The sequence below is a fragment of the Manis javanica genome, chromosome 8 (genome assembly GCF_040802235.1).
Source record: "Manis javanica isolate MJ-LG chromosome 8, MJ_LKY, whole genome shotgun sequence".
Taxonomy (NCBI): domain Eukaryota; kingdom Metazoa; phylum Chordata; class Mammalia; order Pholidota; family Manidae; genus Manis; species Manis javanica.
This window is the reverse complement of record NC_133163.1, coordinates 44,479,075-44,501,955: the sequence shown is the minus strand read 5'-3', so window position 1 is coordinate 44,501,955 and position 22,881 is coordinate 44,479,075. Positions and strand designations below refer to the sequence as shown.

General features: G+C 38.5%; 1 protein-coding gene across 1 annotated transcript in view; it reads left to right on the top strand.

The window, feature by feature from the left end:
- Window positions 1–22,881, top strand: part of FBXO34 (F-box protein 34) — a 152,263-nt gene that overhangs the window by 6,316 nt on the left and 123,066 nt on the right. The window contains exon 2 of the mRNA XM_073211211.1: window positions 3,768–3,829. Within this exon, the coding sequence (XP_073067312.1) occupies window positions 3,786–3,829 (44 nt within the window). The 5' untranslated portion in view covers window positions 3,768–3,785. The remainder of the gene's footprint in view (window positions 1–3,767; window positions 3,830–22,881) is intronic.

Below are 22,881 nucleotides of genomic sequence, written 5' to 3'. Positions count from 1 at the left end.
TGCTCCCTTTACAATTATGTTATGTGCTTCTTTATTTCTTGTTACTTTCTTTGTTGATTGTTTGCTTGAAATATCTTTTTCCATCCCTTCACTTTTAGTCTGTGTATATCTTTGGGTTTGAGGTGAGTCTCTTGTAAGCAACATATAGATGTGTCTTGCTTTTTTATCCATTCTATTACTCTGTGTCTTTTGATTGGTGCCTTCAGTCCATTTATATTTAGGGTGATTATTGAGAGATATGTACTTATTGCCATTGCAGGCTTTGGATTCATGTTTACCAAGGGTTCAAGGGCAGCTTCCTTACTATCTGACCGTTTAACTTAACTCTCTTGTGAAGCTAATATAAACACAGTCTGGTGATTCTTTATTTCTCTCCCTTTTTATTCTTCCTCCTCCATTCTTTATATGTTACGTGTTTTATTCTGTACTCTTTTGTGTTTCCTTTAACTGCTTTTGTAAATAGTTGATTTTACTTTTTGCCTTTAGTTAGTATTTGGTTGGTCTGCTTTCTTTGCTGTGATTTTATTTTCTCTGGTGACATCTACTTAGCCTTAGGAGTGTGTCCATCTAGAGCAGTCCCTTTAAAATATCCTGTAAAGGTGGTTTGTGGGAGGCAAATTCCCTCAACTTTTGCTTGTTTGGAGATTGTTTAATCCCTCCTTCAAATTTAAATGATAATTGTGCTGGGTACAGTATCCTTGGTTCAAGGCCCTTCTGTTTCATTGCATTGAATATATCATGCCATTCTCTTCTGGCCTGTAAGGTTTCTGTTGAGAAGTCTGATGATAGCCTGATGGGTTTTCCTTTGTAGGTGATCTTTTTCTCTCTCTGGCTGCCTTTAATATTCTGTCCTTGTCTTTGATCTTTGCCATTTTAATTATTATATGTCTTGGTGATGTCCTCCTTGGGTCCCTTGTGTTGGGAGCTCTGTGGGCTTCCATGGTCTGAGAGACAATTTCGTTCCCCAGCTTGGGGAAGTTTTCAACAAGTATTTCTTCAAAGACATTTTCTATCCCTTATTCTCTCTCTTCTTCTTCTGGTACCCCTATAATGCGAATTTTGTTCTGTTTGGATTGGTCACACAGTTCTCTTTTTATCTCTCTCTGCCTCAGCTTCTCTGTATTCCTGTTCTCTAATTTCTATTTCATTAACAGTCTCTTGCACTTTGTCTAGTCTGCTCTTAAGACCCTCTGTTGATTTGTTTCATTTCTGTTATCTCCCTCCAGACTTCATCCCTTAGCTATTGCATATTTCTCTGCAGGTCCATCAGCATGGTTATGACTTTTATTTTGAATTCTTTTTCAGGAAGATTGGTTATATCTATCTCACCAGTCCCTCTCTCTGGGGTTGTCTGAGTGATTTTTGACTGGACCAGATTCTTCTCCCTTGTCATGGCAATAGAAGTGGTTGCATGCAGGTGGCACGTGTGTCAGCTGGGAGAACAAAGCCCCTTCCTGCTTGCTGGTTGCCTTGCCCTTTTCCTCTGCCTGTGTCAGTTACCCACACAGGGGCAGTCTCTGGGGTAATCTGAGCTGCCATGGGTGGTGCAGCCCTCGGGATAGCCTAGGGCCCTGTGGGGGATCGCAGATGCACTAGGTGTGTTCTCTTGTGAGAATAGTGCCCCTTCATGCCTTCTGGACCTTGCTCCAGCTTCCTCTGTCTGTATCAGGCAGTTGCATGACAGCGGCAGCCTCTGGGTCTGTCCCAGTTAGCTGCACGCTGGGAGGAGACTCTGTGTGGTTGCTGTGGGTGGGGCTGTTTTCTGGCTGCTCCCCAACTGGTGCAGGTAAGCCAATTTGCTTGCAGCACTGGCTGGGGGGAATGAATGGCAGGCTGCTTATTGCAGTGAGGGGTTTCAGGGCTGTGTTACCCCCCAGGGGAATAGGGAGCCTGAAGTTCCTTAAGATTTCCAGCCTGCTTGGCTGAGTGTGCTGGGATGATTCTGTCCAGCTGTTAAGCCCTTGTCTCCTTAAGACTTTTAAAAAGCACCCACTTTTCTTTTGACCCAGGGAAGCCAGCTGTGGGGACCCGCTCTCAGTCTCTCGGATTTTACTTTTCCGTTTCTCTAATATCCAGTTACACCATGTGATGTGTGTCTGTGGTCCCGCTGCAGATTACTAGGGCTAGTTATTTAGTAGTCCTGTGCTTCCACTACCTCCCCACTCTGATTCTTTTCCTCCTGCCAGTGAGCTGGGGTGGGGGGAGTGCTCGTGCCCCGCCAGCTCACAGCTTTGTATCTTACCCATTTCATGAGATGCTGAGTTCTCACAGATGTAGATGTAGCCTAGCTGTTTTCCTGTGTCTTCTGGTCTCTCTTTTAAGAGTAGTTGTATTTGTTGTATTTTCAAAAATACATATGGTTTGGGGAGGAGATTTCTACTGCCCTACTCACGTTGTCATCTTGAGCCCCTCCCCTATAGATTTTTAAAATATGCTTCTTAAAACAACACTTCTGCTTTATTTGTGATAGTGCAATTCAGTATTTTTAAAGTTTGTATATAGGTTTTGTCTTCTAAAATAATTTTTTACTCTTTGGTTTTTTTGTTTGATTATATAATAGCTCACATGGAAACTCAATAGTATAATTCTTAGGTTTTCTAGATGCACACTACATAAAATGAATCTTAGTAGTAAATTATTTCTATTTTATTTTATTTCTAGTTAGTGCATTGTATTTCTGTATTCTTATTTAACAGGTCTCTTCTGTTGATCCAGAAACAGCATTTTTAAAGATATTTTGAATTTTCTCTCATTTACTTTCTCTGATAAGGGATTATATGATTGATCATATTTAAGCTTGATGGGGTTATAATTTACAAGATAGTGTTTTATAAATGTAGTTTATTTAAAAATGACCTCCACAATGGATTGCTTCCATTTCTTCTATTTCTAGACGTTGTCAGGATAACATTTCAGTTATTTCTGTGTAACAAGTCCCTTACAAAGTAAACTGCTATCATCTTATTTTAGAAGTCTCACAAGAGACATTTGAAACTTGAAGTTGATTTCTATGTGCCAAAGACATGAATTTGATGTAGTTATAAAACTATGTTTAAATAAGTTTTTATTTCAAAAATAAGTTAATTTCAAATATGAATTACTAGTAAAGTGGAAAAAGACAATTCTATTTATAAGACTGATATTTTCAAATAAATTTTGGTTTTAGTAATGCAGTGCTTAAATCATTGTTTAATGTTAGTTTTTCCTTAAATTCTTTAAATTGAGAAAACTTGAACTCTGGCTTAAAATTCTGTGGTATGTAAAAAAGACTGAGGATGCAAGATATCACTTTCTTACCCCTACTGTGAGGGCATCACCAAGTATCCCCAAGGTGGTGTGTGAAGCCAGCATCAGAGCTTCTGGGGGGCTGATTATGCACACCTCTTACATACTCCAAGCTTGGTGTCTTGAAATTGGCCATAGTGGGAGTATACCACAAAATAAGCACATATTATATAAATCAGAGCTCCCTGGAGTAACCCACCTTCATACCTGAGAGTCAGTTTACCAACACATTCTTGGTCCTATGACAGAAGATGTTAACCTTCCTTATGCATCAGAATCACAAATTCCAGAGATTCTGATTCTCTTGGTCTGGGATGGTACTTGGGCATCCTACTTTTCCAAAGCTCCCTAAATGATTCTACTGTGCAGCCAAGGTTCAGAACCACTACCTTTAAATACTTTCAACCAGACTTTGATCTGTTTATTGTGGAAGAGATCTTTAGATGTTTCCTTAATACTTAATAGATGTTTCCTTCTTTAAGGAAAAACAAATCGACCTCATGGAGTTCTGTGCTCCTATTCTCTGGGACCGCTCTCCCCTGAGGTAAGTAAAGAATCATGTGTGAAAAGATTGTAGGATGCCTTGCACAGAGCTGCAGGCTTCTCTCAGCTCAGAGTACCAGCTGTCCTTCCCATCAGATACCTATTATTATCTCAGAATGGCTTCTTCTGTTGAATTGCTGCTTTATTTCATAGGGTTCTGGCACTAACTCATTTTAAATTAGTGGTCAGGTGGATTTTTTCATAAGATTTATGAAACTTTTAGGCAAAAATAAAAGGTTTTAATGATTATTCAATGTTTTGTTTACCACTTGCAGGGACTTCATTAGCCTAACAATATGTTTGATTTAATTTGTGTGAAACATAGGGGTCAAGGGCTTGGCCATTTGGTGGGGTGGCCTTTGCTACATACAGCTCCACGAAGACACATAGACACAGGATGGAATTCTGTGGGCTTCTCCTTAGGGATGTCTCCTTAAGATGCTCCCTGCATCCTCTACCATCCTTAGTCATCGAATGGTCCTACTTTGTAATATGTTAACCATATATTTCTGTGCTTTCTTTCTGTACAGCTCTGGAGGGTTGGAACCAAACCAGAGAAAAAGCTGATAGGGCAGAGATGAGAAGGGAACTTTGTTATTCTGTCTCACTGCCAGTTCTGTGTATACTTTCAACAGCATTATGGAAGCATTTGCCCCCAAAGTTCAAATTCCAGGTGGCTTAAAAATGCCTGGGATTTGTTATTGTCTTCTCACTGGAAAAATAGAGCAGTAATGCCACGGTAAGTAGAGACAGAATCTTTGCTTCACTTCTTCCACTTAAGAAAGAAGTTATCATTTTTGTACAGTACTTAGCTACATGTTCTACATGTTTAGCTAATAGTGTCTGTGTTTTATAAACTCTTTGGGATAAGAGGAGTAAATAGGAATGAGCCTAAGGTTTTTTTTGCTTTGCATCAATATTACTTAATAAATGATAAGTTAACTGGTTTTCTTCCCAAAGCTATTCTTCATATCTCAACCTCTTATAAAATGTTCAAGTGACAATTTTGCCTCTACTTGTTGCATTTATGAAATATGGTGCAAAATATTTCAGTAATTTTATAAATACATATGTATTCACTACTTAGATTTTTAAAAATGTTAACAGTGAACCAGCCATAGTTGGTTCAGGTATTTTCTTTCTCAAATAAATAAAATGTTACCAATGGGATTAAATCTTTCTAATGTTCTTCTTCCTTTCTCTCCAGAAGTAACTATTATTCTGGAGTTGTTTTGGACCCTTCCCTCCCATGTTTTTATACTTTCATTGTAGTTGTAGTGTCCATAGCAATACCCAGCACTGTTGTGTGTGTGTTGCTTGCATGTTTTTAAGACTGTATAAATGGTGACTTATATAGTGTGTATCCATCTGCAACTTGCAACTTTATTGCTGAACCAAATGTTTCCTGAGAATTATGTATGTTGATACACATAAATCTATATGATTCCAGTTTCTTATTCCATTGCATGAATATATTCCTATGCAATCATCTATCTCCTATTTGTAAAAAATCCCCCCTGCTTTATTTAACAATAAATTGGGTCAAATAATATATATAGAGAAAACAGTTTACTTTTTCTTAAGTATTAGGAAACAAACAGCTTTTTTCTCCTCCTCCTCCCTCTTCTAACTAGGTACTTATCAATCCTGCTCTGGATTTTAAACCTGACTGACACTTTTATGAAAATTATAGGAAAAGAAGTGGAGAGGGAACTCAGATCAGAATAAAATTTAAAGCTGGCAGGTTCAATTGCTGCTTAAATGAATATTAAATCATACTTTAAGAACAAATGAGAAAATAACCCTTGCACAAGCTCACTAATATAATTTAAAACATTTAAAAGAAGATTCACATAATTTATCTTTGGCAACAGTATACAAATTGTAGTCCAATCCAGGATAAGGCCCAATGTGCTAATTTCTGGCATTGAATTCTTTGGAAAGAGCATGTAAGTCATTTTACCTTTGAGGAAAACACTGGGCCTTTAGAAAGGTCAGCAAGATTCACTCTTGCAATATTCCAGTCATGAAGACTGGTTAACTACTCAGGAAAGGATCACAAAGCTGTGATCTTTGGAGAGGTTAACATTTTCTAAAAGAGTTGCATTTATGTAAAACCAACAAGTGTGGCAATTTAAATATCATTGTACTTAGTGAAAAGGTATTTTTCCCTCTGAACATTTTAATGTAGGAAATTAGATTTTCCTCATAGATCATCCATCCATTCTCTAATTCAACAAATCAATAGTATACATCCTTAAAGAGGTAGAAGGCAAGCTCCATATGTAGATAAATTCCATCGAAATGTCTTAAGTGCAACTGCTTAAGTAGAACAGAGTACCATGAGGTCATACACTATGGGGGATGACCAATTTCACTTAGGGAGTCAGGGAAGGCGTCATAGGGCGACAACATTATAGTAAGTGAGTAATGTGTGTGTGTGAACCATGGTACTTGCCTCTTCTCTGGACAGCTTGACAGCCACCCAAGCAATGGAGGAAATGTAAAAAATGAAGAATACCAATTTTATTCATTTTATGCATTTTATAGCTTCTTCAAGGAAGAGTGGCTTAGACAATAATATTGAAACTTAAAAAACATTTTTGTGTGTGTGTGTGTGTGATGTTCCAACAGAGCCTTTTAATTATCAGAGCACAATTTCCTCTTCAAAGCAGGAAATTAGGAATCAGATGTGCCAATATGCAGAATCACACATACTAGGTGAAAACATATTTAGAATATTTTGGAGAAGTATTTACTGAACTTAAGAATGAGACTGTTACCACACATATGTTAATGACACATCAATTTTATCCAGAGAGTGGAGCTCTACAGCTTTGCCAATACTGGAAATGTAAAAAAGAAAATGCATGCAGTCATCAAAAGTAGCCCTTGAGTAGCAAGGAAGAAAGGAAATAAGTGAGAGAGGGAGAGGACTCAAACCTACAATCAGTAGGCAGAGACTTGAGGAATACCACACATGGATCAAGAGGAGCCTTCTCGGCTAGTGATAACTTCTAAAAGTCAAGCCATTTGTTAAGAAAGTCAAGAGCTTCAGAAGGACAGAGGCAGAAGAGAGAAAGAAAACACACAAAAGTAAAAGTACCAGATGGAAAAATCTATAGGAGCAATGGAGACTTATGGGGCATATCATCTGAGTGTGAAAATTTTGGCTCTGAAATGAGAAAACCCAGAGTAGCTCTGAGCAAAGAGGAGCAATCAGATGTCTGCACCCTTTTTTAAGGTCATCAGGATTGCCACTTTGAAGGCACACTTTGTCTTTGTTGAGAGGAGGGGCATTTAGAGAAAGACAAAACAGGCTTAATTTACTTTAATAATACATTTTTGTATTACTCTTCAGACAGTGCCTTGCTGTGGCATACAAAAGGCATACAAAAAAGTTACATATAGCTCAAAAGTCTTAGGAAGTGGCAAGAAGAAAGGTGTGGTGATAAACAGGTTGGATTCTTGGTCAGAGTACCAGTAATCTGTAGAGTGGTGTGACAGAGCCTGTTCAAAAGAATAGATGCATTCAAAAGGAGCCAACCATTGTACAGTTTTCCAAGGAAAATATCTAGTTGTGTACATTACTTAATTGATAAAACAAATTATTTTTGCAAGGAAATGCTGGTTACTGAGTTCTTTACTTTTTGAAAAGTGTCTTTGGTATTTCAAAGCAGGACTAGGCATTAAAAGCATCATTATGTCTGGTAGAAAATGTCAGAAAATCCTAAAAATGCACAATAAGTGGGTGGTTTTTTAAAAAAGATCTCAATCCTGGGCAAAAACAATCCCCTGGACCATTTTAGCAAGTTGATGTAACTAGGTTATTTTAACCAGGCAGCCTCTCTTTTGCTAAAGCGGGTGCCTGTGAATTAGGTGTGCTAGAGTTTAGGAAGAATAAGGACAAACTGGCTCGTGCTAATGCTGCAGGCTCCCCCAAGTTACATTTCAATGACTGGAAAATGTCATTTTCTTAAAGATTTCAGTGTTACATGAGTTCCTACTCATCTATTTAGAAAAAACACAAATGAGTGCATTAATAGACAAAGATTCTTTTGCCATTGATTCTATCAACTTCTGGTATCATTAGTTTAAGATTATTCTAGAAGCACAGCAAAACAAAATTATTTTACTATTAGATGATTGGAGAGCTTGCCCCAAACGAGTAGGTTACTGTTTCCCCCTGCCCATCTTACTTCTTATACAATCCCCCTTAGATATAGATATAGATAGATAGATGATGATAGATAGAGAGACAGATAGATATAGATAGATAGATAGATAGATAGATAGATAGATAGATAGATAGATATAAAATGTGTATCAGGATGTTTTCAGCTATTTTCTAATTTTAAAAAAGTCCTGTAAATGACCTCAAATAGTAATAGAATTTATTATCTCATATAACAGGAAGTCTCAAGGATAGTTCCAATCAGAGGTTCAATGGCGTTTTCAAGGGTGCAGCTTACTGCCGTCTTTCTGCTTGGCCATCCTCTCACATTCTCTTCAGTTAACACCTCTCGCAGTCCCGAGATGGCCATCACAGTATCAGACACCACACAGGGAGATATAGGAGCAGATGAGGGACTGTTTTTTTTTTTTTAATTTCTGTTTCTCATTGTTGGTAAATATGATTTTACTTGGGAAAATAAGGCATTTCAACAGAAAATGAATGTCTTCTTTTAAGGGCAAGAAAGACCTTTCCCGCAAGTATCTCAGTAGACTTCTCGTTGTATTTCATTAGCTAGATTTTCTGGTGCCTGGACCGCTCACTGACAAGGAGATTGGGACCACACTGATTGCCTTAGAGCAAGGTCTCTTAACTTTAGTACTGTTGGCATTTGGGGAAGGATCATTTTTGTTGTGGGGGTCTGAATTGTATGTTGCAGAATGTTGAGCAGCATCTGTGGCCTCTTCCTACTAGTTTCCAGTAGCATTTTCCTACCAAGTTGTGAGAATCTGAAATGTCTCCAGACATTGCTGGATATCCCCTTGGGGACAAAAATCAATCAATCACCCCCACTGAGAACTACTGGCTTAGGTCAATCATTATTTACTCCGTGGGTCTGGGCCCACCTGCCCTGAAACACGAAGAGGGAGCCCAAGATCAGGATGCTGTTAACAGGAAGAAAAAGGGAATTTCTATTTGATAGGCAGCCAAGGGCAGTGACTCCCACCTTCCCACCCTATTTCCTTTCTTGCCATTTTTCAACAAGCAAATCAAGGCCTTATTAAAAATGATGTGAGAATGAGTCATCTGGTATTACCCAATGAATACTAGTTCCTGTATAAATGCCAAATGGATAATATAGTATCCTTTTAACCGGGTAATAATGTAGAAAACATAATCAAGAATAATTTGTGTTGAAGCACCCAGATCATGACTGGCTAGCTGGTTGGGTTCTGTAGGGTCCAGATGTCCCTACTTTTAGTACTATTCCTGCAGTACTACCTTAGATTCTGCCTTTATTCAGGTCCTGCTTTTCATGTACAAGACTGTCCACTCTTGTTACTTTAAAAAATTTTTTTTAATTTATTTTAAAAATTTTGGTATCATTAATATACAATTACATGAGCAACATTGTGGTTACTAGATTCCCCCATCATCAAGTCCCCACCACATACCCCATTACAGTCACTGTCCCTCAGCATAGTAAGATGCTATAGAGTCACTACTTGTCTTCTCTTTACTACACTGCTTTCCCCGTAACCCCCTACATTATGTGTGCTAATCGTAATGCCCCTTATTCCCCTTCTCCCTCCCTTCCCACCCACTGCCCCCAGTCCTTCTTCCTTTGGCAACTGTTAGTCCGTTCTTGGGTTCTGTGTCTACTCTTGTTACTTTCATTAGTCATCTGTTGGTGATGAAAACTTGTATCTCAGATTAAACTATTTGGTGGGTGAGGGAAAAAAAAGAAATATTTTTATCAATTCAATAGATATTTATTTGGTGTGTGTTATGTGCTATGCATGGGTACTATGAAGAGAATGTCAAGCGTGACAAAGATAAATACTACATTGGAAAGTTAGGGAAAGCTCTCTGAGGAGGTAACATTTCATCCAAGACAAGGTGAAGAATGGACAGAGACTGAGAAGGGGGCCATGTCTGATTATATAATGGGTGGTAGTAATGAGTTCTGATTTTATGCTAAGGGCAAGGAAAAGAACCAATAGACTTGGGGACCATGTGCACGTGTGATGAGCTACTTTGCTTTTGCCTTTTGTATTTTTATACTTGGAATGCAGCATGATTCTTGGTTGGGTTTAACTCCTTTTGTGCTATAATAATTAGTGGGATATGCAAACCTGTATTCTCTTTTTGTGATTTTTTTCCTCCTTCTACCTCTTTTTTTTTTTTTTTAATTCAGAAGGATTTATTTAAGGAATTAGCTTGTGGTTACAGAGGTGGACAAGTCCAAAACCTGCAAGATGGGCTGGCAGGCTGGAGACCCAGAAAGAGCTGATGATATAGTTCAGGTCAGAAGATCATAGTCCTTCTTGCTCTGGAGGTCAGTCTTTTGTTTTATTTAGGTCTTCAACTGATTAGGTAAGATCCACCCACGCTAATAAAGGACAATCTGCTTAACTTAAAATCAACTGATTTAAATGTTAGTGTCATCCAAAAATGTTACGGTCACACTAACATCCAGAATAATGTCTGACCATGTATCTGTGCACTATGGCTCAATCAAGGTGGCACATAAGATTAACCGCCACAGACATTGTGTAAATGGAATCATATAGCATGTCCTTTTTTGTATCTGGCTTCTTTTGTCCAACATTCTGTCTGTGAGAAGCATCCATATGCTTCAGTAGCTGTAGCTCATTCTGTTTCTTTGCCGTGTGAAATGACATTGTATTAGTTTACTACCATTTATTTTTATTGTTGATGGGCATTTGGGTTGTTTCCAGTTTGGGGCTGTTATGAATAAAACTGCCACGATATTTTTGTGTACAGTGTCTGGTGGACATAAATGCTCGTTTCTGGAATTTGGGGTTGGGTGGGTTACAGGGTATACATATATTTTATTTGGTGGGCACTGACAAAGGAATTTCCATGGTGGATATATTGGTTTCCAGTCCTGCCAGTGGTGTATGAGCATTCCAGCTCCTTCACATCCTCATGTATGCTGTGTGTTGTCAGTCTTTTTTTTTTTCTGGGAAATCTTTTTTCTTTAATCATGGTAAGATACATGTAACATAGAATTTACCATTTAAGCCACTTTTGAGTGTTATGGCTCTGAGGCATTAGGTAGGTTCATATTGTTGTTATACAACATTCACCACCATCTCCACAACTTTCTCATCTTTCCCAATGGATATTCTTTTGGCAACCCAGTCAGCAGCAGCTCCTGGTAACCACCATTCTACTTTGTCTCTGTGAATGACTAGTACCTCATTGTGGCTTATTTCACCTAGCATAACGTCTTCAAGTCTCATTCATGTTGAAGCATATCAGAACTTTCTTCCTCTTTAAGGCTAAGTAATATTACATTGCATGTATACACATTTTTGTTTAGCCATAATTGTGAGATTTAATTATGGACTCTTAATTCTATTCCATTGACCTGTATGTCTGTTGTAATGGCAGTACCACACTATCTTGATTACTATAGCTTTTTTTTTTGGTATCATTAATCCACAATTACATGAAGGACATTATGTTTACTAGGCTCCCCCCTTCACCAAGTCTCCCCCACATACCCCTTCACAGTCACTGTCCATCAGCGTAGTAAGATGCTGTAAAATCACTACTTGTCTTCTCTGTGTTGCACAGCCCTCCCTGTGCCCCGCCCCCCACACTATACATGCTAATCGTAATGCCCCCTTTCTTTTTCCCTGCCCTTATCCCTCCCTTCCCACCCATCCTCCCTGGTCCCTTTCCCTTTGGTAACTATTAGGCCATTCTTGGGTTCTGTGATTCTGCTGCTGTTTTGTTCCTTCAGTTTTCCTTTGTTCTTATACTCCACATATGAGTGAAATCATTTGGTACTTGTCTTTGTTCACCTGGCTTATTTCACTGAGCATAATACCCTGTAGCTCCATCCATGTTGTTGCGAATGGTAGGATCTGTTTTTTTCTTATGGCTGAGTAATATTCCGTTGTGTATGTGTACCACATCTTCTTTATCCATTCATCTACTGATGGACATTTAGGTTGCCCTCATATCTTGGCTATTGTAAATAGTGCAGCAATAAACATAGGGGTGCATCTGTCTTTTTCAAACTGGAGTGCTGCATTCTTAGGGTAAATTCCTAGAAGTGGAATTCCAGGGTCAATGGTGTTTCTATTTTGAGCATTTTGAGGAACCTGCATACTGCTTTCCACAATGGTTGAACTAATTTACATTCCCATCAGCAGTGTCCTCCTTCTACTTCGTAAGCAGTATTGTTGCTTGGCTTCCAGTCTCTTAAACACAACTTAGTCCTTGGTCCTCTAAGAAGCCCCAACCTCTGGTATTCTCACATGAGAGGCTTCAGGCTACGGGTCTAAAGCCTTATTTGGACCAATTGCTTTTGGTCTTACTTCACTGGCTGTAGAGAGACCATCTTCCGGGAAAAATCTAACTAGGAAGATTCTTCTAAGCAGTAAGATCCCTCTATTTTTCTGCCTCCCTTTCAAAAACTTCTTCCATCTCTCATAACAGCAAGAGCTAAACCATTCTTAATAGAGATCAATGCTGTCCTTACAGAAGAATATTTCTAGTATTTAAAAAGAAATTATTCAACCATTACTTATTGAGTAACTTCTGAGTGTCTAGTACTGGGCTTGGCATTAGGGTATAGTGATGAATAAAACTCAGTCCCCATTCTTTTGAAGCTGTCCTTCTACAGAGGGTTATAATTGAAAAACTTGTGTAATTAGTGTTGTAAGTTTCACAGAACAGTTTTGTAAGAGAGGATAACTTTAGGGAAACTAGGTAGGATGGCTAGAAAGTCCTGGCTTGACCAGGCTTTGGCCTTCTCCCCATTTCTCCCCAAATGAAAATAAAATCTAAGTAAAAACTGGACTTGCTTGTTAAATGGACTTTAAGTTCCCCCAGGTACTTCCCTCTCCCTCCAAGTTTCCTCCTAAATAGAAATTCTGGCAGCCTAAAGAGACTTTAAGCCAATACCTAATATGGTGTTGGGGCTAACCAGGTACACAGGGGGAAGAGAAACCTTCTAGGCTGAGGGATGAGCAGGCCCAAAGGCACTGAGATGGAACAGAGATGGAACAGAGATTGCCTGAATTGACAGAAGAGCTGACAAAATGCCTTCCTTGTTTCTGGCTGAACTGCTGTGCTTGGATTCTGTGGACTCACATGGAGATTTTAAATATAGGAGCATTAGAAATACAGATGTTGCTTATGCCAGATTTCTAGTAAAAAGTCAAACTCTAAGGACGGGACTTGGAGACCACTGTGGCTGGGTACCAAGTCTATGCAAGTGTGATGATCAGATTATGAAGAATTCGGGAGGGATTGCCTCTTTTGTATGCATCCAGGTGAAATCCAGATGGATATTGCTGAGGCCCATTGGCTTGCTGTTGTAGAAATCATCATCTGAATATCGCTGAAAGGCCAAAGGGCACTGACTGTGGGATCTCTAAGGGCAGTATCATGGGTGGAGGAGGACTTGTGGCCTGGATTGCATTTTGCCATGGCATTTCACTGGAGGAGGCTATCAGTCATTGCCCTATGTGTCATTTACTCCCTTTTATAAGCATGCAGGTTACCATAAAGCAAGTGAATCTAAGGGATTTTTTTGGAAGAAATTAAAATTATTTTCAAAATTGTGTGTCAGTATATAGGGCTTTTTTTCCCTTCTGAGAAGAGACACTCTTGGTTTTTAGCTATATCATATTTTCATAGGGGGACAAGATCCAAAAGAAGGATAAGAACTATAATTTTTTGGTATTTTTCATTGTTTAAATACTTACTCAACTTTATGTCCTTTGCAATGCACATCTCAATTATGAGATGTCTCTGTAGGCAATTTGCTGCCTTGGTCCTTCTGCCTCTCTTTAGTTGCTCTTCTCTTTATCATGAATGAAATCCGTTCTCATGGCTGAGTAGCCTCTGCCCAGTCTCCCGCGGCCACCACTGTGCTTCATGCATTTGAGTGGGCATATGTGCGGGTCTTGCAGCATGCTCCAGTGGCTTTTTTTTTTAAAGGCATACTAGTTATACTCAAATGCATGTCTTATCTTGTAAAGGAGGGCAGGGGGCATCAAGAGTCAGGAAAGAGGACTAATAACATCATTTAACCTAACTGCCTGTGTGCTTTGTTCTCAGCATGGACCATCCAGTTTTGAATAAACAACCTGAGGCTAAGCTTAGAAATGCGCCTGCTTTAAGTTAGATAACTAGAGGTGGGCAACAGCCTGGGGGCGTGATCCGTGATAAGTCACATAGACATGCTTGGGTAAGCAAGAGATAACAATTGAAGCGGTCAAGCAGCTGGAGTGTTTCCTGAAAGATTACAATATAGAATGTGTTTAAAAATTATTGGTTGTAGAAATGCGCGGGCTTCGGTGTAACGCTGTGAAAATCCTATATAAGCAATACCTAAAGTTGCCTGGGGGTCGGCAGCTCGGACTCGGCCTGCGTGTCAGGGGAGGTGCTGTCGACCCCAGCTTGCTGGCTGAATAAAGACTTTGCCTGTATTTACATCTCTATGCCGAGAAGCCTCGGAAGCCAGGACCCTAACAATCTTTAAATATTTGAAAAATTTTTCAAGTAAACTTTAAATATTTGAAAGGATTTTCACTTCTTTTTTTCTTACTTGAGCTTCATAATAGTATGGGTAAGCATGTAGAAAAAGGCATTATCACACCCAGTGGCCTAGTTCGGCAGTAAAGATGGGCCTAGGTGCAAAGTCTAATGGAGCCTGTCTCTTGGCTTGCTTTCTCCTGCAAGAAATGGAGAAATTAATTTTGGCTAAGGATGAAGAATTTAGGGGTGGGGAGAAAGATGAAATGGTGGGTGTTTTCCCTTTGGAGGTTGGAGTAAGCTCATTAAGAATAAGTGGTAGGTTCTTAGTTTTCTGAGTAGGAAGCAGTGATGGAACCAGGTCTATCACAAATAAGTCTATTTTACTGCATTTTAAGTTGATAGGGATTGCTGATTTGAAATGATTAAGTTCTGATCATTGATGGAATAACCTACATATATCTCCTGCTGCTATGTTATCTCAGGCCACCTTAATCTTGTTCCTCTTCCAGCCCTTTATCAGCCCTGTGGCCTCACTGTGCCACACTGACGCCTGCCCACGGAGCTTCCTCCTGAAGGCCTGCCACAGAGCCTGTGGGCTGATCTGCAGCGCTGGCTCTACTGGCTTCATTTCTTGGGGATCATTCCCATTGTGTGAATGGAGAAATAGAATCAAGGGAAGCATTTGCCTAAAGTGGCTTCACTGCCCCCTAGTCTGACGGTCTTTCTCCTAGACCAGTGCTATTCAAAGTGTGCCCCACTGGCCAGCTTTAGAGCCAGTCCATGATTATGAGCAAAAATTCAGAGTAAGAGTTTTGGAAACTTCACCAACAATTTGACAGAATAATATTATATGTACTGAGTTTAATAACAAAGAATTTGGGCTTTTGCTTTTTAAAAAAATTTCACTTTCTAGTAGTTTTGTTTTATTACATTTTATAAAACAGAAAACTGATCCTTAACCATAGACAGTTTAAAAAAACATTACATTAGACCACACAGAATCAAAAGATGTGCTATCCACATGGAAACCACTGTCATTTCAGTTTAAGGATATCTGTATTGTACTTTGTAGTTTCAATATCTTCAACCCATCTGAAATTCCTAATAACAATAGAGACATGATAAGAGCTCTGGAGTCTTTGCTAAATTTTGTTCTATACCATCTGTGCAATCTTGGTCAATTGGTTTAACTCTTCAAGCCTCAGTTTCCTTATCTGTTATAACAACAGTATGCACCTCATAGAGGTGTTTTTCTTTTCCTTTTTTCCCTATTTTATATTCATTATTATTATTATTATTTTAATTAAAACATTATTGCTATGCAGTCTTATACTGGTTTCGGATATACAACACAGTGGTTCAACAGCTACCCATATTATTAAATCCTCACCCCTTCTAGTGTGGTCACTATCTCTCAATGTAGTAAGATGTTATAGAATCATTAACTGAATTCTCCTTGCTGTACTACTATCCCTGTGACCAGCTTACATTGTGACTGTGAATTATTGTGCCCCTTTATCCTCTTCCTCCTGTCCCCAACTCCTCCCTCTTTGGTAACCACTAGTACTTTCTTGGTGGCTATGAGCCTACTGCTATTTTGTTCCTTTTGTTTTGTTTTGTTTTGTTTTGTTTTTATGCTCCACAAATAAGTGAAGTCATTTGGTATTTATCTTTCTCCACCTGGCTTATTTCACTGAGCATAACATCCTCTAGATCCATCCATGTTGTAGCAAATGGGAGGATGGCTTTTCTTTTATTCTTTTCTTTTTTTGTTTTTGGTATCATTAATCTACAATTACATGAAGAACATTATGATTACTAGGCTCATCCTTTCACCAAGTACCCCCACATACCCCTTCATAGTCACTGTCCATCAGCATAGTAAGATGCTATAAAATCACTACTTGTCTTCTCTGTGTTGCACAGCCCTCCCTGTGGCCCCCCAATACACATGCTAATCGTAATGCACCCTTTCTTTTTCCCCACCCTTATCCCTCCCTTCCCATCCATCTCCCCAGTCCCTTTCCCTTTGGTAACTATTAGTCCATTCTTGGGTTCTGTGATTCTGCTGCTGTTTTGTTCCTTCAGTTTTCCTTTGTTCTTATACTCCACATATGAGTGAAATCATTTGGTACTTGTCTTTGTTCACCTGGCTTATTTCACTGAGCATAATACCCTCTAGTTCCATCCATGTTGTTGCGAATGGTAGGATCTGTTTGTTTCTTATGGCTGTGTAATATTCCATTGTGTATATGTACCACATCTTCTCTATCCATTCATCTACTGAAGGACACTTAGGTTGCTTCCAATTCTTGGCTATTGTAAATAGTGTTGCGATAAACATAGGGGTGCATCTGTCTTTTTCAAACTGGAGTGTGGCATCCTTAGGGTAAATTCCTAGAAGTGGAATTCCAGGGTCAATGGTATTTCTATTTTGAGCTTTTGGAGGGACCTCCATACTGCTTTCCACTATGGTTGAACTAATTTACATTCCCACCAGCAGTGTAGGAGGGTTCCCCTTTCTCCACAACCTCGCCAACATTTGTTGTTGTTTATCTTTTCAATGATGGTGATCTTTACTGGTGTGAGGTGATATCTCACTGTGGTTTTAATTTGCATTTCTCTGATGACAAGCGATGTGGAGCATCTTTTCATATGTTTGTTGGCCATCTGAATTTCTTCTTTAGAGAACTGTCTATTCAACTCCTCTGCCCATTTTTTTTGTTTTTGTTTTTGTTTTTAAGGAGCTTATTTTATTTAGGTGTACAAAGTATGTGGCTTAAGGATAATGTAACTATATTTCTTGTCAAGGTCAGTCTCATTACTTTGTGGTCATATGTCACAAATATTTTTTTTTTCACAGCCTACTTTGTTTTATTTTTATTTTTTTTAGTTTTACTTTTTTGAGAGGGCATCTCTCATATTTATTGATCAAATGGTTGTTAACAACAATAAATTCTGTATAGGGGACTCAATGCACAATCATTAATCAACCCCAAGCCTAATTCTCAACAGTCTCCAATCTTCTGAAGCATAACAAACAAGTTCTCACATGGTGAACAAGTTCTTACATAGTGAATAAGTTCTTACATGGTGAACAGTGCAAGGGCAGTCATATCACAGAAACTTTCGGTTATGATCACACATCATGAACTACAAACAATAAAGTCAGATATGATTATTCGTTTGATTTTTATACTTGATTCATATGTGAATCCCACATTTCTCCCTTATTATTATTATTATTTTTAATAAAATGCTGAAGTGGTAGGTAGATGCAAGATAAAGGTAGAAAACATAATTTAGTGCTGTAAGCGGGCAAATGTAGATGATCAGATGTGTGCCTATAGACTAAGTATTAATCCAAGCTAGACAAGGGCAACAAAACATCCACGGATGCAGAAGATTTTCCTCAAAACAGGGGGGGTGAGGTTCTAAGCCTCACCTCTGTTGATCCCCATTTTCTCACCTGATGGCCCCCTGCAACTGTGCCTGTCTTAGGTTGTTCCTCCCTTGAGGAATCTTACCCATCTCTGGCTAACCAGTCATCTTCCGGGGCCATACAGGGAAATGTAAAGTTGGTAAGTGAGAGAGAAGCCATATTGTTTGAAAAGGTTAGCTTTTTACTTCTTTGCAGATTTATGCCCTGTGGCTTCTATGCCCAGCATTTGTCTTGAGGTATCTTTACCACTTGGAAGAATTATGATACTTGGTAGTTTTCAATAAGAGGCTTGAATTCTACTAAAGGGTTGTAATTAGGAAGGAAGAAGAAAAGCTATATAAGTAGCAGGCGGAAGAAAACATGGGAAGATTGATTATTTCTTTGACATATCTTTTTGTAGAGTAACATAAGCATGTATAGGTTTGAACAAAGTACTAATTAAATTGCATACACACATTAACATAATAGGAATACAGCTACATAACAAAAGCGGACCTACAATTACCAGCCATATCCAGTGAAACCAAGAAAACCAGTTAGGTACCCTAGGCATTTGTGAAAGCTTATCAATGATATGATGGATATTGTCTAACTGAATTTGAATAGTTTGAGAAAAATCAGACAAATTAAAACAACACATTCCTGGGAACTGTTCACATCCCATATGTTCTTTTAACAGTAGATAGTCTATATTCGCACGATTTTGGAGCACTGCAACTTGCACTTCTCCTAATTCTTGGTTGAATTCCGACAGTATAGATCCAGTCAAATTTGTTGTTTTACTGTATGCACAGGCCAGCTTAAATATCTCCTTCTTCATTCCCATGGCAAGTCTAGGAACCGGTGGGATGAATGCAGCTATAACTGCAACAGCACCAGGATCATTGTTGAAGTTTTTTGATGCTCATCTTCTGGAATGACTCTTCCAGAGGATGTTAATGTTGGAAGTTCTTCTTCTTATCGTATCTTAATTTATTTTCTGGGTAGCCAAAGTACGCTTTGATCCTCTGTATAAACACAAACAAACTCTTTGCCTACACTTTGATATGACCTTTATACCATTGTGAAGAACCTATTGGAGATCACCACACAGGAACTGCTTTTTTTTCTCTTTAAGAGAAAGGAATATTATCAGAAAAATGTACTTCCATAGCTGATCATCAGACACCCTTTAAAAGATCAAAATTAAGGATATGTAAAGCATGCATTAATCATTGATTTGCAGTTAGTTTTATCCTATCAGGGAATAATCCCCCTTTTCTTTCTCTTTTTTTTGTTATCATTAATCTACAATTACATGAAGAATATTATGTTTATTAGGCTCTCCCCTACACCAAGTCCCCCCCACAGACCCCATTACAGTCACTGTCCATCAGACCCCATTACAGTCACTGTCCATCAGCATAGCAAAATGTTGTAGAATCACTACTTGTCTTCTCTGTGTTGCACAGCCCTCCCCTTTCTCCCACTCCCACGTTATACATGCTAATCATAATAACCCCTTTCTTCCGCCCCTTATCCCTCCCTACCCACCCATCCTCCCCAGTCCCTTTTCCTTTGGTAACTATTAGTCCATTCTTGGGTTCTGTGAGTCTGCTGCTGTTTTGTTCTTTCAGTTTTCCTTTGTTCTTATACTCTACATATGAGTGAAATCATTTGGTATTTGTCTTTCTCCGCTTGGCTTATTTCACTGAGCATAATACCCTCTAGCTTCATCCATGTTGTTGTGAATGGGAGGATTTGTTTTCTTCTTATGGCTGAATAATATTCCATTGTGTATATGTACCACATCTTCTTTATCCATTCATCTACTGATGGACAGTTAGGTTGCTTCCAATTCTTGGCTATTGTAAATAGTGCTGTGATAAACATAGGTGTACATCTGTCTTTTTCAAACTGGAGTGCGGCATTCTTAGGGTAAATTCCTAGAAGTGGAATTCCTTGGTCAAATGGTAAGTGTATTTTGAGCATTTTGAGGACCCTCCATACTGCTTTCCACAATGGTTGAACTAACTTACATTCCCACTAGCAGTGTAGGAGGGTTCCCCTTTCTCCAGAACCTTGTCAACATTTGTTGTTGTTTGTCTTTTCAGTGATGGTGATCCTTACTGGTGTGAGGTGATATCTCATTGTGGTTTTAATTTGCATTTCTCTGATGACAAGTGATGTGGAGCATCTTTTCATGTGTCTGTTGGCCATTTGAATTTCTTCTTTAGAGAACTGTCTATTCAACTCCTCTGCCCATTTTTTAATTGAATTATTTGCTTTTTGTTTGTTGAGGTGTGTGAGCTCTTTATATATTTTGGATGTCAACCCTTTATCGGATCTGTCATTTATGAATATATTCTCCCATACTATAGGATACCTTTTTGTTCTATTGATGGTGTCCTTTGCTGTACAGAAGCTTTTTAGCTTGATATAGTCCCACTTGTTCATTTTTGCTTTTGTTTCCCTTGCCTGGGGAGATATGTTCATGAACAAGTCACTCATGTTTATGTCCATGAGATTTTTGCCTATGTTTTTTTCTAAGAGTTTATGGTTTCATGACTTACATTCAGGTCTTTGATCCATTTTGAATTTACTTTTGTGTATGGGGTTAGACAGTGATCCAGTTTCATTCTCTTACATGTAGCTGTCCAGTTTTGCCAACACCATCTGTTGAAGAGATTGTCATTTCCCCATTGTATGTCCATGGCTCCTTTATCGTATATTAATTGACCATATATGTTTGGGTTAATGTTTGGAGTCTCTGTTCTGTTCCACTGGTCTGTGGCTCTGGTCTTGTGCCAGTACCAAATTGTCTTGATTACTGTGCTTTTGTAATAGAGCTTGAAGTTGGGGAGTGAGATCCCCCCTACTTTATTCTTCCTTCTCAGGATTGCTTTGGCTATTTGGGGTCTTTGGTGGTTCCAATTGAATTTTCGAACTATTTGTTTCAGTTTGTAATTTGATAGAGATTGCATCGAATCTGTACATTTCTTTGGGCAGGATGGCCATTTTGATTATATTAATTCTTCCTAGCCAGTAGCATGGGATGAGTTTCCATTTGTTAGTGTCCTATTTAATTTCTCTTAAGAGTGGTTTGTAGTTTTCAGGGTATAGGTCTTTCACTTCCTTGATTAAGTTTATTCCTAGGAATTTAATTCTTTATGCTATTGTGAATGGAATTGTTTTCCTGATTTCTCTTTCTATTAGTTCATTGTTAGTGTATAGGAAAGCCACAGATTTCTGTGTGTTAATTTTGTATCCTGCAACTTCGCTGAATTCCAATATTAGTTCTAGTAGTTTTGGAGTGGAGTCTTTAGGGTTTTTTATGTACAATATCATGTTATCTGCAAATAGAGACAGTTTGACTTCTTCTTTACCAATCTGGATTCCTTGCATTTCTTTGTTTTGTCTGATTGCCATGGCTAGGACCTCCAGTACTATGTTGAATTACAGTGAGGAGAGAGGGCATCCCTGTTTTGTTCCCGATCTCAGAGGAAAAGCTTTCAGCCTCTCTCTGTTCAGTATGATGTTAGCTGTGGGTTTATCATATATGGCCTTTATTATGTTGATGTATTTGCCCTCTATGCCCATCTTGTTGAGAGTTTTTATCATGAATGAATGTTGAATTTTGTCATATGCTTTTTCAGCATTTATGGAGATGATCATGTGGTTTTTGTCCTTCTTTTTGTTGATATGGTGGATGATGTTGATGGATTTTTCTAATGTTGTACCATCCTTCCATCCCTGCGATGAATCCCACTTGATCATGGTGTATGATCCTTTTGATATATTTTTGAATTCGGTTTGCTAATATTTTGTTGAGTGTTTTTGCATCTACTTTCATCAGGGATATTGGTCTGTAGTTTTCTTCTTTGGTGGAGTCTTTGCCTGGTTTTGGTATTAGGGTGATGTTGGCTTTGTAGAATGAGTTTGGGAGTATTCCCTCCTCTTCTATTTTTTTGGAAAACTTTAAGGAGAATGGGTATTATGTCTTCTCTGCATGTCTGATAAAATTCTGAGGTAATCAAGGGACGAACAACCTAAGACAGGCACAGTTGCAGGTGGGCCATCAGGTGAGAAATTGGGGATCAACAGAGGTGAGGCTTAGAACCTCACCCCCCCTGTTTTGAGGGAAATCTTCTTCATCCGTGGATGTTTTGTTGCCCTTTTCTAGCTTGGATTAATACTTAGTCTATAGGCACACACCTGATCATCTATATTTGCCCTCTTACAGCACTAAACTATGTTTTCTACCTTTATCTTGCATCTACCTGCCACTTCAGCATTTTACTAAAAAAAATAAATAATAATAATAATAATAATAATAATAATAATAATAATAAGGGAGAAATGTGGGATTCACATATAAATCGAGTATAAAAATCAAACGAATATTCATATTTGACCTGATTGTTTATAGTTCATAATGTGTGATCAAAACCAAAAGTTTCTGTGATGACTGCCCTTGCACTGTTCACTATGTAAGAATTTGTTCACCACGTAAGAACTTGTTCGTTATGCTTCAGAACATTGGAGACTGTTGAGAATTAGGCTTGGGGTTGATTAATGATTGTGCATTGAGTCCCCTAAACAGAATTTTATTGTTGTTAACAACCATTTGATCAATAAATATGAGAGATGCCCTCTCAAGAAAAAAAAAGAAAAAATTCCGAGGTAAATCCATCTGGCCCAGCGGTTTTGTTCTTGGGTAGTTTTTTTGATTACCGCTTCAATTTCGTTGCTGGTAATTGGTCTGTTCAGATTTTCTGTTTCTTTCTGGGTCAGTCTTGGAAGGTTGTGTTTTTGTAGGAAGTTGTCCATTTCTCCTAGGTTTTCCAGCTTGTTAGCATATAGGTTTTCATAGTATTCTCTAATAACTCCTTGTATTTCTGTGGGGTCTGTCATAATTTTTCCTTTCTCATTT